Source organism: Electrophorus electricus, chromosome 14 (genome assembly GCF_041902795.1).
Source record: "Electrophorus electricus isolate QZ-2024a chromosome 14, ASM4190279v1, whole genome shotgun sequence".
Lineage (NCBI taxonomy): Eukaryota > Metazoa > Chordata > Actinopteri > Gymnotiformes > Gymnotidae > Electrophorus > Electrophorus electricus.
Window position 1 is genome coordinate 11,045,990 of NC_137510.1, and position 20,977 is coordinate 11,066,966.

Genomic DNA, 20,977 nt, shown 5'->3' on the forward strand with positions numbered 1-20,977 from the left:
ACACTAGAAATTTGTTTGACAGGCCTGAACAGGTTATAGTCTTACATTCTGACATGCATGTTTTTAGCCAGCCTCTTTCCTTTGCCCTAGTTAATATGGTAATATAGCTAGTAAGCATGGATTTCAGAATGCATACCATTCCTTTCGATTCTCTTCATTACTTGTCACTAATGAGATTACTGCTGTTATTTGTACAGCAAACAAAAATGGATCAGAAAGCAGAGATCCGCAACGGCCAGTGCAGCTTCAGGCTGTGTTCTGTCCAAGGGAAAAATGCCGCTCCAAGACTCGGAGCTCAGATAGCTCTGGGCAAGAGAGTGTCTGCTCATTTCCCTTTTTTTTTTTTTTAAAGACCTTTGTTGCTGGTTCAAGAAAACATGCCTAAGCCAGATTTAAATTAAAAAACACCAGAATTATTTTGACAGCATTCAAAGTGTCAATTATTGTTTCACTGACTTCATAATTAATAAGCTACCATTAGGAAGCATTGCCAGAAAGGGAGTTTTAAATCTTTAAAATTTTTTAGGTGTCTGATGAATTTATATATTTATATATTTTTACAAACTTTACACGTGTAAACCCTTGTTAAACTTAGCAATATATGACTTGTGAACCATTAAGGTAAATTTGTTGTCACAGTTGCCTGAAAGCCTGCCTGAAGCTATTGCTCAAATACTCTAAAATTGAAGGCAGTTGATAATATTCGTACCGCGTTTAGCAGGCTTCAGTGTAAGACAAGAAAAGCTGATATAATTAAAGCCACATTCAGCCATGGCACAGACAAACTATTTCACCAAAGTCTGCTTCATCTCAGAATGTCCCACCATCAGATACAGTCTTATCTTAATGTGAAAGGAAACTTGGACTAACTTTGCTATTCTCACTCAACAAATCTGGTTTTCAGTGCAATTTCAGTGATAAGACTCATTCACATATGCCTGCAGCCTGTACAATTTACAGTTGTTTATCAGTTGTTTAAAAGAACAAAACAAATAAACAAACAAAAAAAACCCCTAAGCTTTGCATTCTAAGGAACCCAGAGGACTGTTAGAACAATCAGCTGCCTAGTAAGGCCAAGTAGAGATACATGATTACAAATAGAGATACACTGATTTTCCTCTTTGGCAACACTTTATTTAAATGTAAGAGGAAAAATATATTTTCCAAAACAAACAAACAAACAAACAAGCAGACCAATAAGATCCCTTACTGACTTGTTTTACAGATCACTGCCTGCACCTCATCTAATGCCAGCCTCAGATAGCTAAGAGAAACAGAAGAAAATGACATGTTTATTTCCTTATAGCCAAAGGACCTGTGGCCATACTCCCGTGGGTTTTCTTTGACAGAAAGCTAAATTACAGTTGTGTGTCAGAAATTCTCTGTAGTGCAAAATGGCATGTCTACCATATCTAGCTGCTGCTAAATAATGCACAGTAACCCAGATTCCCCATACAGGCTTTTGGAGATCCTTCTTTTTATATTTACAGGCAAAAAGCTTGAGGTGTTGCTTAGCTGGAACCCAAGTTGATAAATGTCAACAACGTCTGGGTTTAGCATTGTCAATCACACTGTAAATGATAGGACACCAACAGCTAGAAAAAGCTACTAAAGCAAACAGCAGACTACAGACTACATGGCAAATGTTTGACAGCATACCTGAAAACGTATTATTTTTGATAGCCTCTTTTGAAATGTTGTCTCTGTCTGATGATGCCACCCACTATGTCCTAATGACACTTGTATCTGCAAGTGATGTTTGTAGATGGAGTTTAGAGGCTTTACTTTAATTTCACAAAATAAAGGAGCCTATGTCTTTGTTAAATGATGATTAGTGTTGTGGTAATGTGTTTGTCTTCATTTTCTAATTGAACTTTGCTTAACTTTACAGCAGCAGGCTCATCTAATTATCACTCTCCTCAGGCTAATAACATTAGGTGTGAGAACATTACAGATGTCACATTTGTTTCTGTGAATAGGCAATCTCATAATGTGTGCTCATATTAAAATGCATACAGTAAATAAGTTGTCTCAGTGCATTTTCATTAGGACATCATACCTGTGTCTGAACTGGCTCCAGCTGTCTATGTACCCTGTCACATCATCCTGACACAATCCTGCTCACATCACTTGATTCCTCATTGATAGATCGTGGCTCACCCAACTATCCTCAGCTAGGAGAGCCAAATATCATTTTTTTGTTCCCATGGAACACTGAGGCTTTTATTTCCTGAACAAATGTATTACCAGTAATAAAACATATTAACTGATAAGGGCTCCTAGCCATTATTATTGTTTAAATCGTATATAAATACTAAATGAATCTGAAAAGCTTAACTTGTGACATTGCCACAAGGCAACAACAACCCAGACCCTCCACACAAAAAAAGACCCCACCCACACATAATTTTTTTTAAATTTGTTTTTGATTTTAATAATCAGATCCATTTTTTTCCCAAGAAAACTGAATATTTTTTTATTATAGATTATGCTGCCAAAAAGGGTGAAATAGGGAGTAATATTTACATACCATGACAGTCCTTAGGGGAAGAAAAAAAATTATCTGAAGGGTATGGACTCATTCAGAAGCAACTTGTTGTGACTGATATTTTGAATACTAAGAGGGCTATTTTATTTGAATAACTGTGCATAGTTACAATTTCAGTGAACTTGGAAAACATAGGCAACATGTTTTTTATATTGTAAAAAATCTAAAAATATTGCACAGATGTTAATGAAAAGCATCTTTATGACGACAAATTAGACAAAAACCACATCAAACCACAATAAATTCTCTGCTGTCATTCCCATGTAAACTGTATCCAACTGAATATCTAATCTGGAGGCATCCTACCTTTCAAACCCCAGCTGTCTTAGCGATTTCTCCCATGATGAACCTAGAGAAAGAACAGCAAATTAATAAATAAAGATTAAAGAATTCTTGAATATTTTAAAGAAGTGTAGCATACTGAATATAAAAACTATTCCAACAATCTCCAACACATTACATTTAGGCAAATACTTGCCGTCAATTTTATATATTTCATTCGGTAATATACACTTGCAGTAATTTAATAAAAAGGACAGTCACTGAAACCAGCTTGCAGTACACCCTGTGTGCACCCTGAGAATTAGGCTTTTGCATGCTCCATCAGAACCTGGAAGTGACTTACAGGAAGGCCTATAAGACAAACACACTGGACCTAGTGTGTTCACATGCTGCAGACACCTCATTTACAGCATTCCACTGACAGAAAGTACGTGTTGTAAAGTACACCACACACTTAGGCAACCAGGGCAGATCCTATGACTCACAGACAAGCAGTCAACTCACAGGACGCCATGTATAAAGCCGGTGCACGGTCCTCCTTTCCCCAGGGCTTCATCACCACCCTTTGGATCAAATGGGATTGAGAGCATAAAAGTAAGGTCTCGCCAGCCTACTAAAGCTCAGTGTGAATGGGTACCCATGGATGTGTGCTTACACAGACACTTCCAGGTATTATGAGCTGCCACAGAAGGCCTGTCCATAGCTGGTTTTAACTTTATGCCATACAGAACCAAGAAGCAGACAACACCAGTCAGCTCTTTAACACTTAAGTTAATGACTAATGTGTGAGGGACATCTAAGATAATTAGCAGTGCAATCAGGTAGTAATATGCCTGGCTACGAATCCGTGAGCAACTTTACACTTTACATTTTACAGGAAAATGATACCAAGATACTACATAGTGTATCTACTACACGCTGAACTCACTGTTTAACAGTTTAACCCTTAGTAATTTGATGGGGGGAAACTAAATGGTCTTCATAGTAGACAACATTGTTTACATAACATATGGCATTATGCAGACAGGTATAAAACATGCATATGTTTATGTGCAGTGTATTGGTTTGGCATTAAACCTGCACAGTTCAACGTCAATGCATGCATAAGCAAAATGTGCATTCACTGGGATGAACTGGACTTATGATATTGCAATATTGACTCAGATGGACACCTGTGACATAGCAAAGCAAGCTTACCAATAAGCTGATGCTGGTCAATTGGCATGAGAGCTTTAAACGCACCCTTAAAGACTCTATTATATATTGTTCTTAACAACATGTATAAAGTGCATATATGTTCTCTAGGGTTCATCAATGGTTTCCCTTTGCTAAGTTCAGCCTGAGTCAGAGCATATGCAGTTCCTCTCTCACACCCTCTGTGTCTTTTCTCTTAGAGTTACATTGTGCAGTGTCTCAGAGCAACATTAAAACTGTAAGCAGACCTGAAACTAAACCACAGGGTGCCTTGATTTTGGACTCAATCCCTCTTCATTAATGCAAACATTTGAGTCAAGATTTACTCAAGGACATGGGAAAATATCAGTGTAATGTCCAGCCAGTGTTTTCCTGTTGGTACTGCATGTACTTTTGGGTCAGTCTGCCTGGCACGGCAGGGTTTCAGTTTCCGCAGGAGCAGCGGAGGGGCCTCAGCTCCAGTTTAGCTCTGTGTGCTTGTGGCTCATGACAGTTGTAAGGTCAACATCACAATAATCCTTTCCAATAAAATACTAAATTATTTCAGGAATGAAATATCCATGTGTTTTAGTGAAAATGCATTATCCTGGAAAGTGGATTTAGGAAACTATGCAGTGAAAGCTAATCAGAGCTGAATGAGAAAAACATCTAATATTTACTGGCAAAAGAAAGCTTTTGACGTAATTAAATTATGGCTTTCAACAACTAACACAAGACTCTTAAGGTTTCTCTAAATGCATTAATATAAATGGGTCAATTAAGCTCTATTTATCTATTGTGGTGTGTTCCCAGTATGCAATGTTTAGTGCCTGCCAAAGCGATCAGGAAGGACAATCGGTGAACCTGTGACAGGGTTATAGGCACCCAAGGCTCACTGATGCGTATGGGGAGCAAAGGCTAGCCCATCTGGCTTGCCAATTCCACACAAGAGCTACTGTAGCACATATTGCTCAAAAGGTTCATGCTGGCTATCACAGACAGGTGTCAGAATACACAGTGCATGACATATGCATAGCCACAGACCGGTCAGAGTGACCACGCTGATCCCTGTCCACATATGGGCACATGAGCATCAGAACTAGATCATGGAGGAATGGATATTTCATATACTGCAAGGCCAAGAACCATCCCACAGATATTCTCTAAGGCTGTCAGAATTTGTGTTAACTTTGAACTGCGTCATCTTTGACTCCAAATACTACTCACAAATAAGAGGAGTTAGTATGGGTACTAAATTGGAACCATCCTATGCTAATCTCTTTGTTGGATTCATTGAGAAACATTTTTTGAACAATATACTGGACCTACTGTACCCCTACAATCTATGAGATACAATGACAACATTTTTGGTATCACTACAAGCACATTAGAAGAGTGCCAACTGTTCATTCTTCAAGTTCCACCCAGCTCTTGAATATACATATAATCTGCTAAAACAGCAAGAATTCCATTGGTGCTGACATATCATCCTACATATAAAACAGTAACGCTAGCTAATATTAGACACTTAAGAATAATCCAGGATGATGCAGAGACTGCGTCCCTTTTTAAGGATTCGCCATTAATCTAAAGATGAGACCAAAATATCAAAGACATGCCTGTCAAGAGTGAGATAAATGAGCATTCAGATAATAACTGCTCCAGATGTGCTACATGTCAATTTATAAACACAGCTTTACACTGGAGAAATAAATAAATAAATATATATATATATATATATATATATATATATATATATATATATATATATATATATATATAGAGTACTGCATCCTTCATTCTCTTTGTTGGTAACACAGGAGGCCACACTTAGCTGGAGGTGGAATGTGAAGAGCACAGCTATAGAACCACCTCAAGGCCTCAATACTGAATATATACAAAGACAATAAAGTCCAGGAAAGTGTAGAGGACAGGATGAGCTACAGGGGGATGTGCTCTAAATAAGGAATGCTCGATTCATACTCTGACAGTGTAATAATAGAATTCTGTGGGAACAATGAACAATTGTTTTAACTGCACTGAGCCTCTTGGGCAAATAAATGGGTTTCTTCTCATATTTCCTCTGCATAAAAAGTTCATGAGAACAGTGGGTGCAGGAGAATGAGCTAGCTTTAAGTGTTGGAAAAAAACATATGCTGTACTTAATTGTGTGAGTGCAGCGTAAGCAATAAATGATCTGGGTGGCCTCCTCCTTTCATAGAGAAGTGGAGAAGTAATTGTAAGTTTTTGGTGCCCAAAGCAATTCAGAAATTATTTTTACAAAAGCACCTGTGGTGAAGTTGTTCCAAAGCCAATACCCTGCAGAAAACGAGAAGAACTCCAGCCACTGCCAAGGCTGTATTCATGGCCAAGCCCAGAGAAAAGCAAAAGAAAGGCCTTTAAATGGCTCTAGGGACAATGACAACAAAGCACACTGAACAACGCAGCGCTGCGTTGCATGCCAGATAGAAGCCTAGTTGTGTTCTTTGGTTTTATAGACAGTGTATATATATATATATATATATATATATATATATATATATATATATATATATATATATATATATATATCAGTTCTATCAGTTCTATCTATCTTAAAATACAGACTGTTTGTTATTTAAGTGTTTTTGAAGAGTTAAGACTGTCTATTCTAAATCTCTGTACAGGACACTGAAGTCAGTGAAATTCAAAACCATGGCACCTTTCCAAGATGCACTGACTCTGTACTACATCACTAGCCCCACCTTGCATGGGTATAGATTTAAATCTGGCCTTTTTGGAAGGCCTCATGCCCAGAATATAGGGATATTTTTAGCACATGAGGGTTGAGTATCCTGGGGAAGACAATTCTTATGTTGAGCTATTGCAAGTTATAGGGGACACAAACACACTAGAACATGTCCGTGCATTTGTTATTATTACTGGCAGCTATTCAGCATGGAGACAAATGACAATTCTGCCTCATGGCTTCAGGACAAGGCTTCTGTAGTTCGTACAACAGCCAGGGCAAACAATGGCTTATTAATTCATATGACGAGGTCAGTGGGAGTGAAAGTGACGTCCGAATGGTGGGGTTTAGCAAAAATGCCTTCACATTCAAAAATCAGCATTCAGACTTGTCTGAGGCTTTGTGCATCCATGAGTCTACTCTACTCTGCAGAAGAAAAAAAAATTGATGCTGATAAATATTTACCTGAAAAACATATTAAAACCTCATTTTAAAGGTGTATGCTGCTTTCAATGACAAAACCTATCATGTAATACATTATGGTGATCCAATTTGCTGTAAAACTGCATGTGTTAATATCCTGATACATCCTGAAACTGGCACTATATAGCTGCCATAATCAAATACTGAACTTAAGCCCTCATTAATAATATCATTAATCGCTTTGTATAATTTTAGTTAGTACTGTAAATTGCCTTCTTTTACATTATTCTTGCAGTCATACTTGTGTAATATTATCATCTAATGCTCCTTTATATATAGCCTCTCTGATACTGCTTAATTCTTAGTGATTCTTAGTATTCTGTGGTAAACATACTAGCATACTAAGCATACTACCATATACCATCTACTGTCAGTATTATGCCTGCATACTATTAAAATGTTGATTGTTCAGTAAAATCTTTATTCACATGGGTAGCCTTTACCTTATTTAAAAGTGAATGAAGCTGGGCCAAATAAAGAACATTACTGCAATCACTGACCCTGTGACTGAAATCATCCATGTTCATGGTTAACACACTGCAGGACGTTCACTGACATAGTTCATTGACAGAGTGAAAATGCTTCAAACAGGGGCCTTGGCCTTCAGCACAGCTCTCGCTTTGAGCGTGGGGAGTCATTTTTCACTTCCTTTCATCTTTGAGCTTTGCCCAGCTCTCATCCACAGAAGGACTGTTTGTTTTCCTGCACCACAGCTGAGCTCAGAAGGACACACAGTTAAATCAAATGGCCTTTTTCTTTCTGTTTCTGTGGTTTTTTAATGACATGTTCAAATGTATTCCATGCCAACAGGGAATAAATTGGGAGTGAGACATTTCTGGCATGAGTTTGGCTTTTAGCATCGCAGAGAGATGTGAAAGATAGGAGTCAATATTATCAACATTGATCCCAGACAAACCTTGAAATAGAAATAAAACAGAATAGGATAGAATAGAATAGAAAAGAATAGATTCACATCCTGAATCAAACAATTTGACCACCAACATGCTCCCACAGTCTCTCTCTCTCTCTCTCTCTCTCTCTCTCTCTCTCTCTCTCTCTCTCTCTCTCTCTCTCTCTCTATATATATATATATATATATATATATATATATATATATATATATATATATATATATTCTCTCTCTCTCTCTCTCTCTCTCTATATATATATATATATATATATATATATATATATGAGATAGATAGATAGATAGATAGATAGATAGATAGATAGATAGATAGATAGATAGAGATAAATGTCTCTACCATTCAGAAGTCAGTCCTATACTCTGTGTTAATCAAGCCAGACTCCTACAATTCTAACAACTGTTTTATCTTAAAACAAAAGTACAAATACATTATCAAAATGCTTTAATCCCCTAACCTACATTAACACTGGACATGTGCATGTTTAATGTGGTTTGTCCAAAGACCAGGTGTTTCCAAACTTCGTATGCAACTCAGCACCCACTTCCTGTATTTGGTGTGTGGGTGAGGACAGGTTGTGTTCTAACCTATGCACTGAGAGTAGTGTGTATGCATGCCTCATTATGTGGGACTCTGAGGATGTGACTGATACAAGATCTGTCCTCAACCACAGGCGAATGAGAGCCATGGAGTGCCTACATAGGTTCTGATTGTAGACATTTTGTTTTACAATGCCAAAGTGACATAGTCCTGTTTGTCACTATCATTGTCTAAGGACAAGAAGAAGTAACAGAAAATATATGTAAGGCATAAAGAATTGTATAATTATAATATGTTGACACTACTATGCACCACTATCTTTGTTTTAATGGTTGTTTTAAATTTGTTGATCTGCTATGTTTTATCAATAGTTTTTAAACCTATGAATTGCCATATTTTTTGTGTTGATACTGAAACAGTTTTAGCTTCAGATACTAACTGAAGTTTGACTGGGAAATCCTGGGTAATAGTGTGAAATGGGAGAGCAGCTATGAATAGTATAATGGTATCAGACAGCCATAAATGTGGAATGCTGCTCTTCAGGTGTGAGGCACTGAGGACGTAGAGGAGTACCACACTACTACACTCTGGGAAAAAGCACTCACCAATGACCCATGTGTTTTCTTTAGGCAAGATATGCAACGCATCCTAGTAAGGAAATAAACACTAGGATTAAACAAATGTGCAGAGTGTGTGTGTGTGTGTGTGTGTGTGTGTGTGTGTGTGTACATGTGTTCACACCGGCATGCGTTTGAGTGGGCGGGTGTGTGCATGTGTGAGTTTTGACTACATTTCTGTTCAGACATGACAAGCATAAATCAATAATACCAACTTTACACATATACTGCGGAAAGCTAGTAAAAGTGCTTGGTTCAACACTAGTGCATGCATGTACTGGGGTCACTGAGTTCGACTGTCAGTCACTACAATTCCAAAACCATATTACGTGGACAGCCTTTAAGATGAAGTGTCTTGGCTCAAGAGTGTTAATATTAAGTCGTCTAATTCATGTAATGGTTAAATGTTCGTCTGTGTTAAAATATTTCAAAAAAGCAAAAAGCAAATTATGTAACTATGATAAACTCCCAAAGCTAAACAATGTGATGAAAGACCATTAATATAAGTACTTTATTGTCTCTAATGAACATTAACTGAGTTATCTCTTATGAGCATTACATCATAACTGGTGTTTTAACAGCTGTTTTATATGAAAGTATTGAGTGAAAATTGCATATTGCTTGACACAATTTTTTCTAGATAACAATATAAATGGTTTCATATGCCAGCTGCTGTCTTCATCGCTTCTTTGCCCTGTGTTTGGTTTCAGTTAGAATTTGACTGCTAGATTCAGTACCTTCAATCCCTCACCACTGATGCATTTTACTCTGAATTAAACCATTTGTTTTTCTCATATACAAGGTTTTGGAACACCCACACTTGGCAGAGTAAACTTCCACTTCTTAATTAGCTAACTTATTTGACTGATGTAGCCACTGACCCATAATAAAGAGGGATTTTATATAGATCCATGTGTGTGTGCTTTGGGTCTGTGCTGTATAATACTTTTTTGTCCAGTGTGCATGTACAAACATGGCAAAACTGTTTGAAGTGGGCTTTATGGATCTAGGTTGGTGTGATGGTTGAGTGGATCGTCCTCACGAACATAAAGCCATAATGGCACTATGAAGTCATTGGTGCTGAATCATTTATCAAAGGGTTTGTGCTTAATGAAACACTGTCTGTATGTTCAAATCTCCACAAGAAAATGCATATAATTTTGTTGCATCTGAGCATGTCTCAAAGGTAAATCATAATCATGCAAACTCTCTGAGAATAAGGCTCTTAATACAAGTTTCTAACAGCTAAGCATGAGCAATGCCCGTCTAGACCAAATTTACATTTTACAGTGACATCACCAAAGAACCATTCGCACTAAGAAACAAAATAAATATTTTGCGAGGGTCTCTGATGAAAACTCAATGTTCAATCGAGGGCCCCCGTCGTCATTTGCACATTTTTATGGCTGTTCGTAGACACAAGACAGACGACCTCAGCTCCAGATTCAGCATTTGAATGCAGTTCTGCTGGGCTCTGGTGCTTTTCTGTTCATTATGTGCTGATCCCCATCTTGCACACAGATGTTGTGGCTTATTGCTGCATGGAGAGAGTGGCTAGTGCCAGTTGTGAACGCCACTGCTTGGGCCCACGCCCAGCCGCACTCTGGGGTACTGCTCTAGCCCCCTTGTGTCAGGGGTAACGCGATCCAGGCGAGATGCTTTGACCTTAGGTCACCCATGCCAGACCCGGCCCAGGTGCCGCTCTGCTCTCTGGGTGTTTGTTTTAGTCAGGATTAGAGTCGTGTATGGGAACCCAACCTGACCACCAGGCAGAGCTCATGTTTAAATGCATTTATTATAGCAGTCCACTGGTGTCTTTTTTATTGGCAAGGGGGTGCAGAAAACCTGGACAAGGCTGTTTGGAAGAGCTGGTTCTGAAAGTTGAATAGGTAAGGTACTTACAACTGAAATTGGGCTCTATGTTGTCTCCTGCGAGAAGGCTGTTGAGGGTGATCTGGTAAATGATGTGCAGCAGCAGGAAAGTCAAACTGGTGAAGCACAGAGATTTTAGCAAGCGCCCTGTGTGTCCTGGAAGAGAAACAGAGACAGATATGCATTTGATATATGCAGTCAATCTGTGAGAGTAAGGATATTTTGACATGCCACTGGCTTCTAAAATATTTTGCACATATATTCCTGCACAAATTCCATGCATCATCATTTTTAGTAATAAAATAGTAATAGAAACTTAAAAGCTGTAGGAATGGTGTGGAGCTGTCTTTGGTATCAGAAGGGCATTCTCACAAAGGGAAAACCCTGTCCAGGTGTATGAGTAAACGTTCACACAGGTGATCCTGTCTATTTGCCTTAAGGAAAGAGCTGCTGTAATCCAACACCATTAGGAGTAACAGCCATGTATTACAGACTGTTCTCACTCACTCACTCACTCACTCACTCACTCACTCTCTCACTCACTCTCTCACTCACTCACTCACTCACTCACTCACTCACTCACTCACTCACTCACTCTCTCTCTCACTCACTCACTCACTCACTCACTCACTCACTCACTCTCTCACTCTCTCACTCACTCACTCACTCACTCTCTCACTCACTCACTCACTCTCTCACTCTCTCACTCTCTCACTCACTCACTCACTCACTCTCTTACTCACTCACTCACTCACTCACTCACTCACTCACTCACTCACTCACTCACTCTCTCACTCACTCACTCACTCTCTCACTCACTCACTCACTCTTTTAGCTACTGGTAAACAGCTGGTGTTTTTGGCAGCTTGGGGGCCTTTCATTATGCAGGGGCCACTGGTCACTGTGTGAGTTCAGCGCCTATGCCATTTTCATTAAAAAAAAAATACAACTGCAATAGCATATAGAGGTATGCTATCAAGTGAGAAACATTTCATTTGACTTGTCCCTTGACACATGCTCTTTCTTGTAACAAGATAGGACACTGCAGTAAAAGTATCCTGACTCAGTCAGAATCGGAGCAAAGTACCAGCTAGAACTCAAGAACTTTGGAATGAGTATTTATTAGTAATAATATTGCTAGTCATCAGTGATGTCCAAGGTACACTCCCAGGATCAGGAGCACATCCATGGCTGAACTTCTTTACTGTCATGGGCAATTCCAACTCAGTAATTTTCTTCGTATTTGGAATATGCCTATACATCTCCTCTGTGGAAATAGAGTGTGGAAATCCCTTTTCCCCACATTAATGCCCTGAGGTTAAAATAAAGGGTCTAAAGAATTACCAGAAAATTCAGTTTATAACATTAGTGGGTCTAAAATTACAGTCTAATGGGGAGCATGGATAAGCATATGTGTCTCCTGTGATTAAAGTCAGACCTCATAAATCCACAGAAGCATAAAATAGAAAATATCAAAGGTAATGAGAGTGGGTAATTTTGTGTCCCTCTGGGACTCTGATAATTATTATTGTTCTACCCATTCGGACATTTCTACAATACATAATTCAGTTCATAATTTTTTTTCAGGTTTTGGAAGACACGAATGTGCCAAATTCAAATGAAAGGTCAGTCTTCAGAATTGATAGCAGACAGCAAATAAAGCTCTGGACAAAATAAATCACGCACATGAATATGTACAAATGTTAAAAGCAAAAGCTGCTGCAATACAGTGAAATGCAACTGTTTGTTTTGTTGTTAACCCCTCCATAGTGTTAAGCACATCCTGTAACTAAACATGTCACTAATTCATTATCTAAAATAAATCTGTTAAACATAATATCCAACATCACAGTCCCTTCCAGCATAGAAGTCCTCACAATAGTAACACCTGAGAGTGATGACTAGCGCCTTGAATTGAAAATGTTCCTCGTTTTGGCCACTGCACCAAATATGAGGAGTGAGGATATGTGCTTGATTATGGGCTGGACAGAAGAGTCAAACTGACCACAGACACAGCACAGAGCAGCATTCTCTTACACGCCATCAGAGTAGCCCTTCCATTCCTCCACAACAGATATCGCCCCACTGGTCAACAAGCTGCCACATGCAGTCACTTTACACTGATGTACAAGAGTAAGAGCTAGTAAATAATCCTGTGAATAAAACCTTGTAAGGTTGTAAGAGGAAGAGTAGGATACGTTAGTGGAACTTAAACAGGAAATCCCCCAAAAACTGTTTGGCTTCATCACAGAGCAGAATTTATGCCTCTCTTGTCTGCTGACCAACATCCTTACCTTTCTCTCTGATAACTCTAATTTTGCCCTGAACATTTAGATTATACCCTAAGTAGTAGCCATTTAAAATGGATTTCAAACGCTGTCCACAGGGATCTTCTCACTCAAACTGCAGTCACAGCAAAAGTACTATGTGCTATAAAATTAACTGTTTTGGAAAACATAAGTTCTGATTTCATAGACTCAGTAAAATGCATATGTTGACCATCGTGTTGAAAAATCCATAGAAACGCTTTATTAAAATGTTTAATTTTGCATTTTGTGTCCATGTCTTAGCCATGAGCTGGTTTTTAGATTAGGAAATTTAGCAATAGAGATGATAAACAAAAAACTCACAAAGCTGAGCACTTAGTAATTTCTGACTGCAAGTATTGAAAATGCATTATGAAACATTTTTGTGGGTTACAGTTATGACTGACAAACAAACACTTAAATAAATACCTATTCAATGTAATAATGGCATGCATATCCATGTGTTGTTGATGACTTCAGGCAAAGAGATTGGAAAAGGCAACAGATACAGCAGTAAAATGTCTTTACAATTTTTTTTTTATACAAAGGATAAGCTCATGGGCTGCAGGAGGCCCATCCTGGCACAGGAAGCTCAAATATGGACCATATGTGTTTGTGATGTCGGCAAAGGAGAACAAAGAAGGTTGTGTTAGTACATTCCCATAGTCTCACCACTTGGGCAACAGTCTTTTGCTTCCCCCTGATGACTTACTTCATCCGTTCCATGACAATTAAATGGTTTTCTGTGTTTAAATCTATTACTGCCTTGGTTAGACGTTATAAATACATAAATATATAGATCATGAGGACTGAAATAAAGTCTGCTTGGGACAGAAGAATGCTTGTTCTATGAAGCTCCTTGTGCCTGCCAGAGCCCAAACATTGCTGTCCTGAATTCTGAAATTTTATCATTTTAATTGTATTTGAATAACTTCCCTTGGTGAATTTGGCCTGCCAAAACCAGAAGAGAGCTGCTTATGTCCTTTAAAAAGCTCCATGATCAGAGCTTGAACCAGAGATACCTCTATGGGATATGTTTGGAGATAATGCTAAAGATGCCAGGTCTGTTTATACTGTCATTGATCTTGTATGAAAAGCTTTTACAAAGACACATCACTAATTGATAAAGGAACCCTGGTGTAATTTATGTGGTAATCTTATCACAGCCGCTATAAGCTTTTAATGCCATCAGAATATGTGGAATAACTCACCTGACATCTGATACTGTGCTTGCCACACAGGAGACAGTCAAACAAAATCAGATGAACTGTAAAATGTCACTCCACAGGGAGAAGCACTTATGCAGTGATTGAAATAATTGAGTTGAATCAATTCATTTTTGGACTGCAACTATTTCTACTGGGGGCTCTGGTAAAAAAAAAAAAAAAAAAAAAAGCTTACATGGCTTCTCATACACATTTAGCATCTCCGTATCTGTATTACATAAACAAGTGTGACAAAAGACTTATTGTAGTGCAGTGTTTTCAGCACTGTGCTTACAAATCTGGCAGAATTAAATTTTATAGTGTTTCACTTACAAATACTGCACATACTCTCTGACTGCTCTTATGTATGTCAGATCGTTTCATCAATTCTGCCCTACCTAAACACCCCATTTCAGGGATTATTAAAGATCCACAACAAAGTCAGCAAAGACATTCCTCAGAATCAGTCCCCAAAACATTAAAAGCCAAGGTATCTGAGAGCCAGAGGACATTTAGCCTGATGCCAGAAGGGCATGGCCTGCATGTTCTATGACCTTTTAGTCCACTTCTGATGGAATCGCACCATTATTCTGTAAAGTCTTATTCACTGATAAGCGCATTGAACCACACTCATTGTTTCTACCATACTGTAGCACAGGACTACAAAATCACTTATATTCCACTGTAGCTTTTTCCAGTCATCAGCAAACTGATTAAAATGACAAAGCTACTAAACACAATGTGTTAACAGACTACAAGCAGCAAGATGGGTCAAGTAAAAAAAAAAAGTTTTTATAAAAGTAAAAAAAAGAAACCCTTGGTGTGCATAGCACATAAAATGGAGCATAGGGCAGACGCCATTTCCTGGAGAAGACAGTGTGAGGCAAATTCATTAACTAAACAAAACAAATGCATAAACGTTTCCTTTTTAAAACACTCTAAATGTATTATCCTGTCAAGTGTTTAAGGCCATTCAGACTCCAGTTACACATGAACTTATCGGTTTCCCTTTTACAACAGTAGCAGTCTCCTCTCAACTATATCATATAATTGTGGCTGTATATGCCACTGTTGCAAAACATTAGACTGAAAATAAACATTCTAGAAGATCCAAACAGCACAAAAGGTTTCTACACACACACACACACACACACACACACACACGCACGCACAAACACACACACACACACACACACACACACATATATGTAAAATGGGATGGGACTCACAGCTCACAAGAAGTGTGTGTGTGTGGGGGGGGTGTACGTGTATATGTGAGGAGAGGGAGAGAGAGAGGGAGAGGGGTAGAGAGATTGAGAGAGAGACTAAGAAGGTGGCTAAGTGAGTCATAGAGATGCCAACAAAGAGCCTGTGCATGGATGAGTCCAAAACTAACCAACCCAAAACACAAGGATATTTTCCTGCACTAGCAGATGCTTCAAATTCTTTCTAAAATTACTTGATCTATATTGTTTATTAAAAATTTCTGTTTTTAACAAACAGAAACCAATTACACACTGTAAGAACACAGGATTATTTGCCAGGGTCAACTAAGATCTAGAAGAGTAAGCAGCAGTTAAATCAGTAGGGCTCTACCAAGCCTGAGCTTCCCAGCCCTGTAAGCATGGTGAATCATCGTTTTCCTGAGGAAGTGCTGTGAAGCTGCAGATCCACGAAGGTCAGGGTGTCTCTCCGGCCACCTCTCTATTCTGCTCTATTTCCTCAGGAAGCCATCTTGTCTCCTGCGTTCCCTCAAGTGGACAGATTACATCTGTTCTGAGACCAGGTCGCAGGATAACCTAGCCACCCCGTGAACCGCTGCTTTCCTTTCTTCAGTTTGGGAAAGTGTGATTACTCACTCTGTTTACAGAAGTAGGAACTTTGTGGAAGCAGGAGTGTAACTTAAATGTCAAACTGACTCTTGCTTAAGGTGGAGCAAATCAAAGTGATAGCCTTTATCTGAGTATTCTGAATACTCTGTCAGCCCAGTTATGTTTGAATCTATGTTTTAAATGTATTTTGTCATGTTTTTCTGTTCTTCTTTTTCCCCTGCTGCATCTTTAATTCTCTTAGTAGAGTTAACATCTTGATTAATATACAAAAAAGGAAAGGGTAGTAAACTAAGATACTGGAAATATCTGGTAATGTTAACATAGTTGGTAAACCAGCTGAGCTTTAACTATACATCTCCTGTAATTTTCACTTCAGTTACACCCAAGCACATATCATCACCCCAGAACAATTTTTTCTCAGGAGAGCTAAAGGGGTTTTGGCTTCATAATTAATGGCCAACATCTGGTGGTGGTGACGTAAGGGCCAGTCAAGGTGTACCGACACAGAATGACTCACCCACTTCCTGCTCTACTGGAGGGTCTTAACCAAACAAATACCCACACTGAGACGGCACAAGTAGCTCAGCATAAACTTACTGCTGCACACCCTTCTGGATGAGAAGGTCTAACACTTCACTGTTTAGGGGTCTCCTGGACTAACATATCAGTTACATGTTATAAAACCTAATCCAAATAATAGAAGATAGATAAAGGTAAATGTGAATGGTAAATGTAAATAAACATTGTTTGATTTGTTGATTTGTTGTAGCAATTAAGGAGATACAAAGCAGGCAAAAACTATGAATATTTTTCAGGTTTCTGAATAAAATGCTTCTATTACTCGGTAATCATAATAATGCTAAGGTTCAACATAAATATGCTTATTTCAGCTTTTGTCCATTCATAATCACTTTAATTTCTAAAAACAACATTAGGCTTAGCTCAGTTGGCAAAGTCATGTCATCTCATATGGCACTGAAATAGTTATGTCCTTTGATACCGAACATATCTATATGTTGATTTCCTCTGTAATGATGAACCATTGCCACAGATGTTGCATGGATTCTGAGATGTTATCATATAAGTCAATTTTGAGACTGGTTTTGCATATAGATTTTTAGCCCTATTATTAAACATATCACAGATTTTTCAATATACTGCTAATTCTTGGAGGTATGCTAGATTTTGTACTACAAACCATTTTAATAGCAGTGCATAGTGTTTTATTGAAAAGAAAAATAAAAAATAACTTTCTCTGGAGTGTGTTTTCATAAAAAAACAAATCGTAACATCATTCAAAGTACTTTTGGTTTTTAAAGTATGCAAATATATGCACGTTTTTGTATATGCAAATTAGATGGTGCTTTGTTGCACACGTGGATCTTTTTGAGAACTTCTGATACAAATATATATATATATTATTGGGACATCTGTTCTAGAAGTGTCTGTTAAAGAAGTGTACAGATGGTACAGATTTGGATGTTCATGAGTGTTCAGATGAGACTAACAAAGTATGAGGTGACAAGTTACTTGAGTACATTATGCTTTGATTTGATTTGATTTGATACTATTTAATTTGACTATATGAAGATTAATGATGCTCAGAGCTGATGTTTTTCTCCAGTGTTATGTTGGTTACTGAAGCACCAGTGAACTGGTAAGAAGCAGCATGGGGGAACAGCAGCTCCAGGGTACTCAACTTCTGATCTTCAGCTACTACTTTCTCTCTCTCTCTCTCTCTCTCTCTCTCTCTCTCTCTCTCTCTCTCTCTCTCTCGCTCTCATTTTCTCTGTCACTCTTTCTCTCTGCTGCTTTCTTTCTGTCTGTCTCTCAGTTCATTCTGCCCCTGCTGTACTCTGTATATGACTTCCTTCTTTGTGTTTTTTTGTCTTAAATTAATTGATACCAATTATTGGTATCAGTAACTCTGTGGGTTAATAATACTACTGTATCAGGCTGGAATCCACCATGCTACATGTTCCTACAGGCCTTGAAATGTGTGTCAAAGATGGGAGAAGCAGCTGCCACCTGAGGTGTTCCTCACTCAGCCATTTCAATACTGTCAGCATGTCAGTTAAACAAACTTTAATCATGAACTTCTTTGGGTAAGCCTTGTGTAGAAAGGATTAGATTACTTTAATGAAGCTTATCAGTGAAGCATCCAGATGGGAGACAAATATAGGTTCATTGATCACGTTATACTATTATTGATCCTATAAAAAGATATATAGCTCCATACAGTGTAAATGGCAGCTATGGATAAAATCTAAAACTGATTAGGGGTATTAAGCTAAAGATATGTTGAGTGGTAAAGCAAGCTAAAGATATTTTTAAGATAAATTATAAGATATCAACTTGAATATCCACTTATTGAAAATGTTTTACATCAGAGTTTTGTGTTGCAGGTAGAACTTGCCATGTTTCAGACTTTATTGGTTTAGAAAGCCCAGTAACTGCACAGAGTTGTCATCTCAGCACTGCATTTCAGGTAATCCTTTGCTGAATGATTCCATGTACACATTAAAAAGGTATGTATTCATTGTGATAGACACAGAAATACTCATTTTACCAGACTGGGTCGATTGTGAGTCCAGCGTGCTGCTGCGGCTCAGGGTTCAAACGATGGACATGATGACGTCATAGCTGAACTAGTGAACTGATGATACATGTGTGTGTGTGTGGGGGGGGGGGCTGAGAGGAGAGCAGAGACACACACTGCATTCCTCTCCTCGGACTCTCCTCCCCCTTTACACAAACACCACTCAGAGCAGCTCTCCACTCCTGCTGCTCTAAATGCAGATTTTGCAAAAAAATATCTGAATGTGTGGGAAAAACACAGAAAGGGCTCATTTAAAAAATATTTTACTGATGTGCATATTGCTATGGCTTATGTTAACTGAAACAGGTCTTACATGCACTCTGTACTTGTATGAAAGTACATGACACTTTTAGTAATTTTAAAAGAAAAGGTAACGAATTCCAGTGAAATACACTAGAATCGGTTTGGCTTATCAAAGGTCCCCAGAGGTAATGCAGTAAGGTTTAAAAAATAATATATATAATGAGTTCTAATAATTGATTTCTTCTGGACACCATATGAGATTTAAAGTCATAGATAAGCAGAAATTAGATTTGCAAAAGATGGCTGAGCCCTAGAAGAAGCATGTCTGTTCCTCATGCTTCTTCCTGGAAAACAGCGTGGAAAACGAAGATTATGGCCTTGATGATGGCACCCCACAGATGATATAAAAGTGTAGACGTGCACTTCCTTACATCCCGTACTGCCCACTGCTCATGGAATCATGATATTCCACTTTACACCCCAATGGTGCTCTGATTACACCCTGATTTCTCAAACTACCCTCACTGACATTTACATAAAATGATTATGCAAAATTGACAGCAGCTAATTAAAGAAAACTCTTTAAATTTAACCATAAATTTCCTAAATAGCAACATATCCATAGAGTTTTACAGTATGCATTTCCAAGCCTTTGAGTCGACAAAAGGGAAAGTCAGCACCTGAGTGTTTGACCATGGGCTTACTGGTGCTGAACTCTTACCTTGCATTGTTGTCTTTGTTGGTTCTGCAAATAGCGGTATGAGCAGGAGGTAGATGAGGTAGACAAAAGACAGCAAGTTGTACCGGAACAGACATGCTATAGCAAGGAGAGGGCAGAGAAAATGAGTTAGAATAGGTGCTTTATTTCTCACAGATAAACAACATACTACTTTATGACCAGACTAACTCAAAACTCTTATACAGCAGAGCCTCTAATTAGAGGTGGCAGGAATAGCACCAGACTTCTGCATATTAAAGGACTGAGATCATACAGAGTACTGCAGAAACCCTTCAGGGTATTAAGTGGAGGAGGGTTAGCCAATAGGCTTTGATTTTGCTAGCTCTGTGAGATACACTTGCAGAATTTGACATTCCTGTATGGTTTGGCAAAATGTTTTTACGATGTTGGGAAAACACCAAAATGTTCGTGCTAAAACAGGAGTAAAAACACAGATAACTGATAAGTCATTTCACACTGGCTTTCAAAATAGCTGGCTTTCACTCTGGCTTTCAAAACAGCTGTGTTTGAAAAAAATGTAGGCCCTGTAGCATGTTTTTTTAGAGTAATCATTTTGATCACACTGAAAAGATAATCTTCTCATGGAAGAGTTTCAGCACTCCTGAGGCATAACCTATCTGATTTGATTCAATGTGATTGAGAGTTTTGAGATAATTATTATGAATTGTGTTATTGTGATGAAGACACCTCATAAGACATCTTAGTCTCCATTTAAGATTGCAGGAGCCAGAAAGAAAGAAAAGTTTACATTAGTGAAGCAAGATGATCCCTTGATGATCTCTATTGGTAAAACACAAAAAGCTCTCTTTTCTCAGGTTAGATCTGATGGGAAATTTTAGAAATACATCACTGATGTTTGGTTTTAACAGTTTTTGTTTTGGATT

General features: G+C 38.3%; 1 protein-coding gene across 13 annotated transcripts in view; it reads right to left on the reverse strand.

Annotated features, from left to right (window-relative positions):
• piezo2a (piezo-type mechanosensitive ion channel component 2a) overlaps positions 1-20,977 on the reverse strand; it is an 80,649-nt gene that overhangs the window by 48,840 nt on the left and 10,832 nt on the right. For 7 of the 13 annotated variants that reach the window (XM_081695784.1, XM_081695788.1, XM_081695785.1 and 4 more), the window contains 4 exons: positions 20,076-20,171; positions 11,200-11,325; positions 3,335-3,393; positions 2,855-2,897 (listed from right to left, as the gene is read on the reverse strand). In XM_081695784.1, the coding sequence (XP_081551910.1) occupies positions 2,855-2,897; positions 3,335-3,393; positions 11,200-11,325; positions 20,076-20,171 (324 nt within the window). The remainder of the gene's footprint in view (positions 1-2,854; positions 2,898-3,334; positions 3,394-11,199; positions 11,326-20,075; positions 20,172-20,977) is intronic. The other 6 variants (XM_035530484.2, XM_027005890.3, XM_027005893.3 and 3 more) reach the window with 2 other exon arrangements.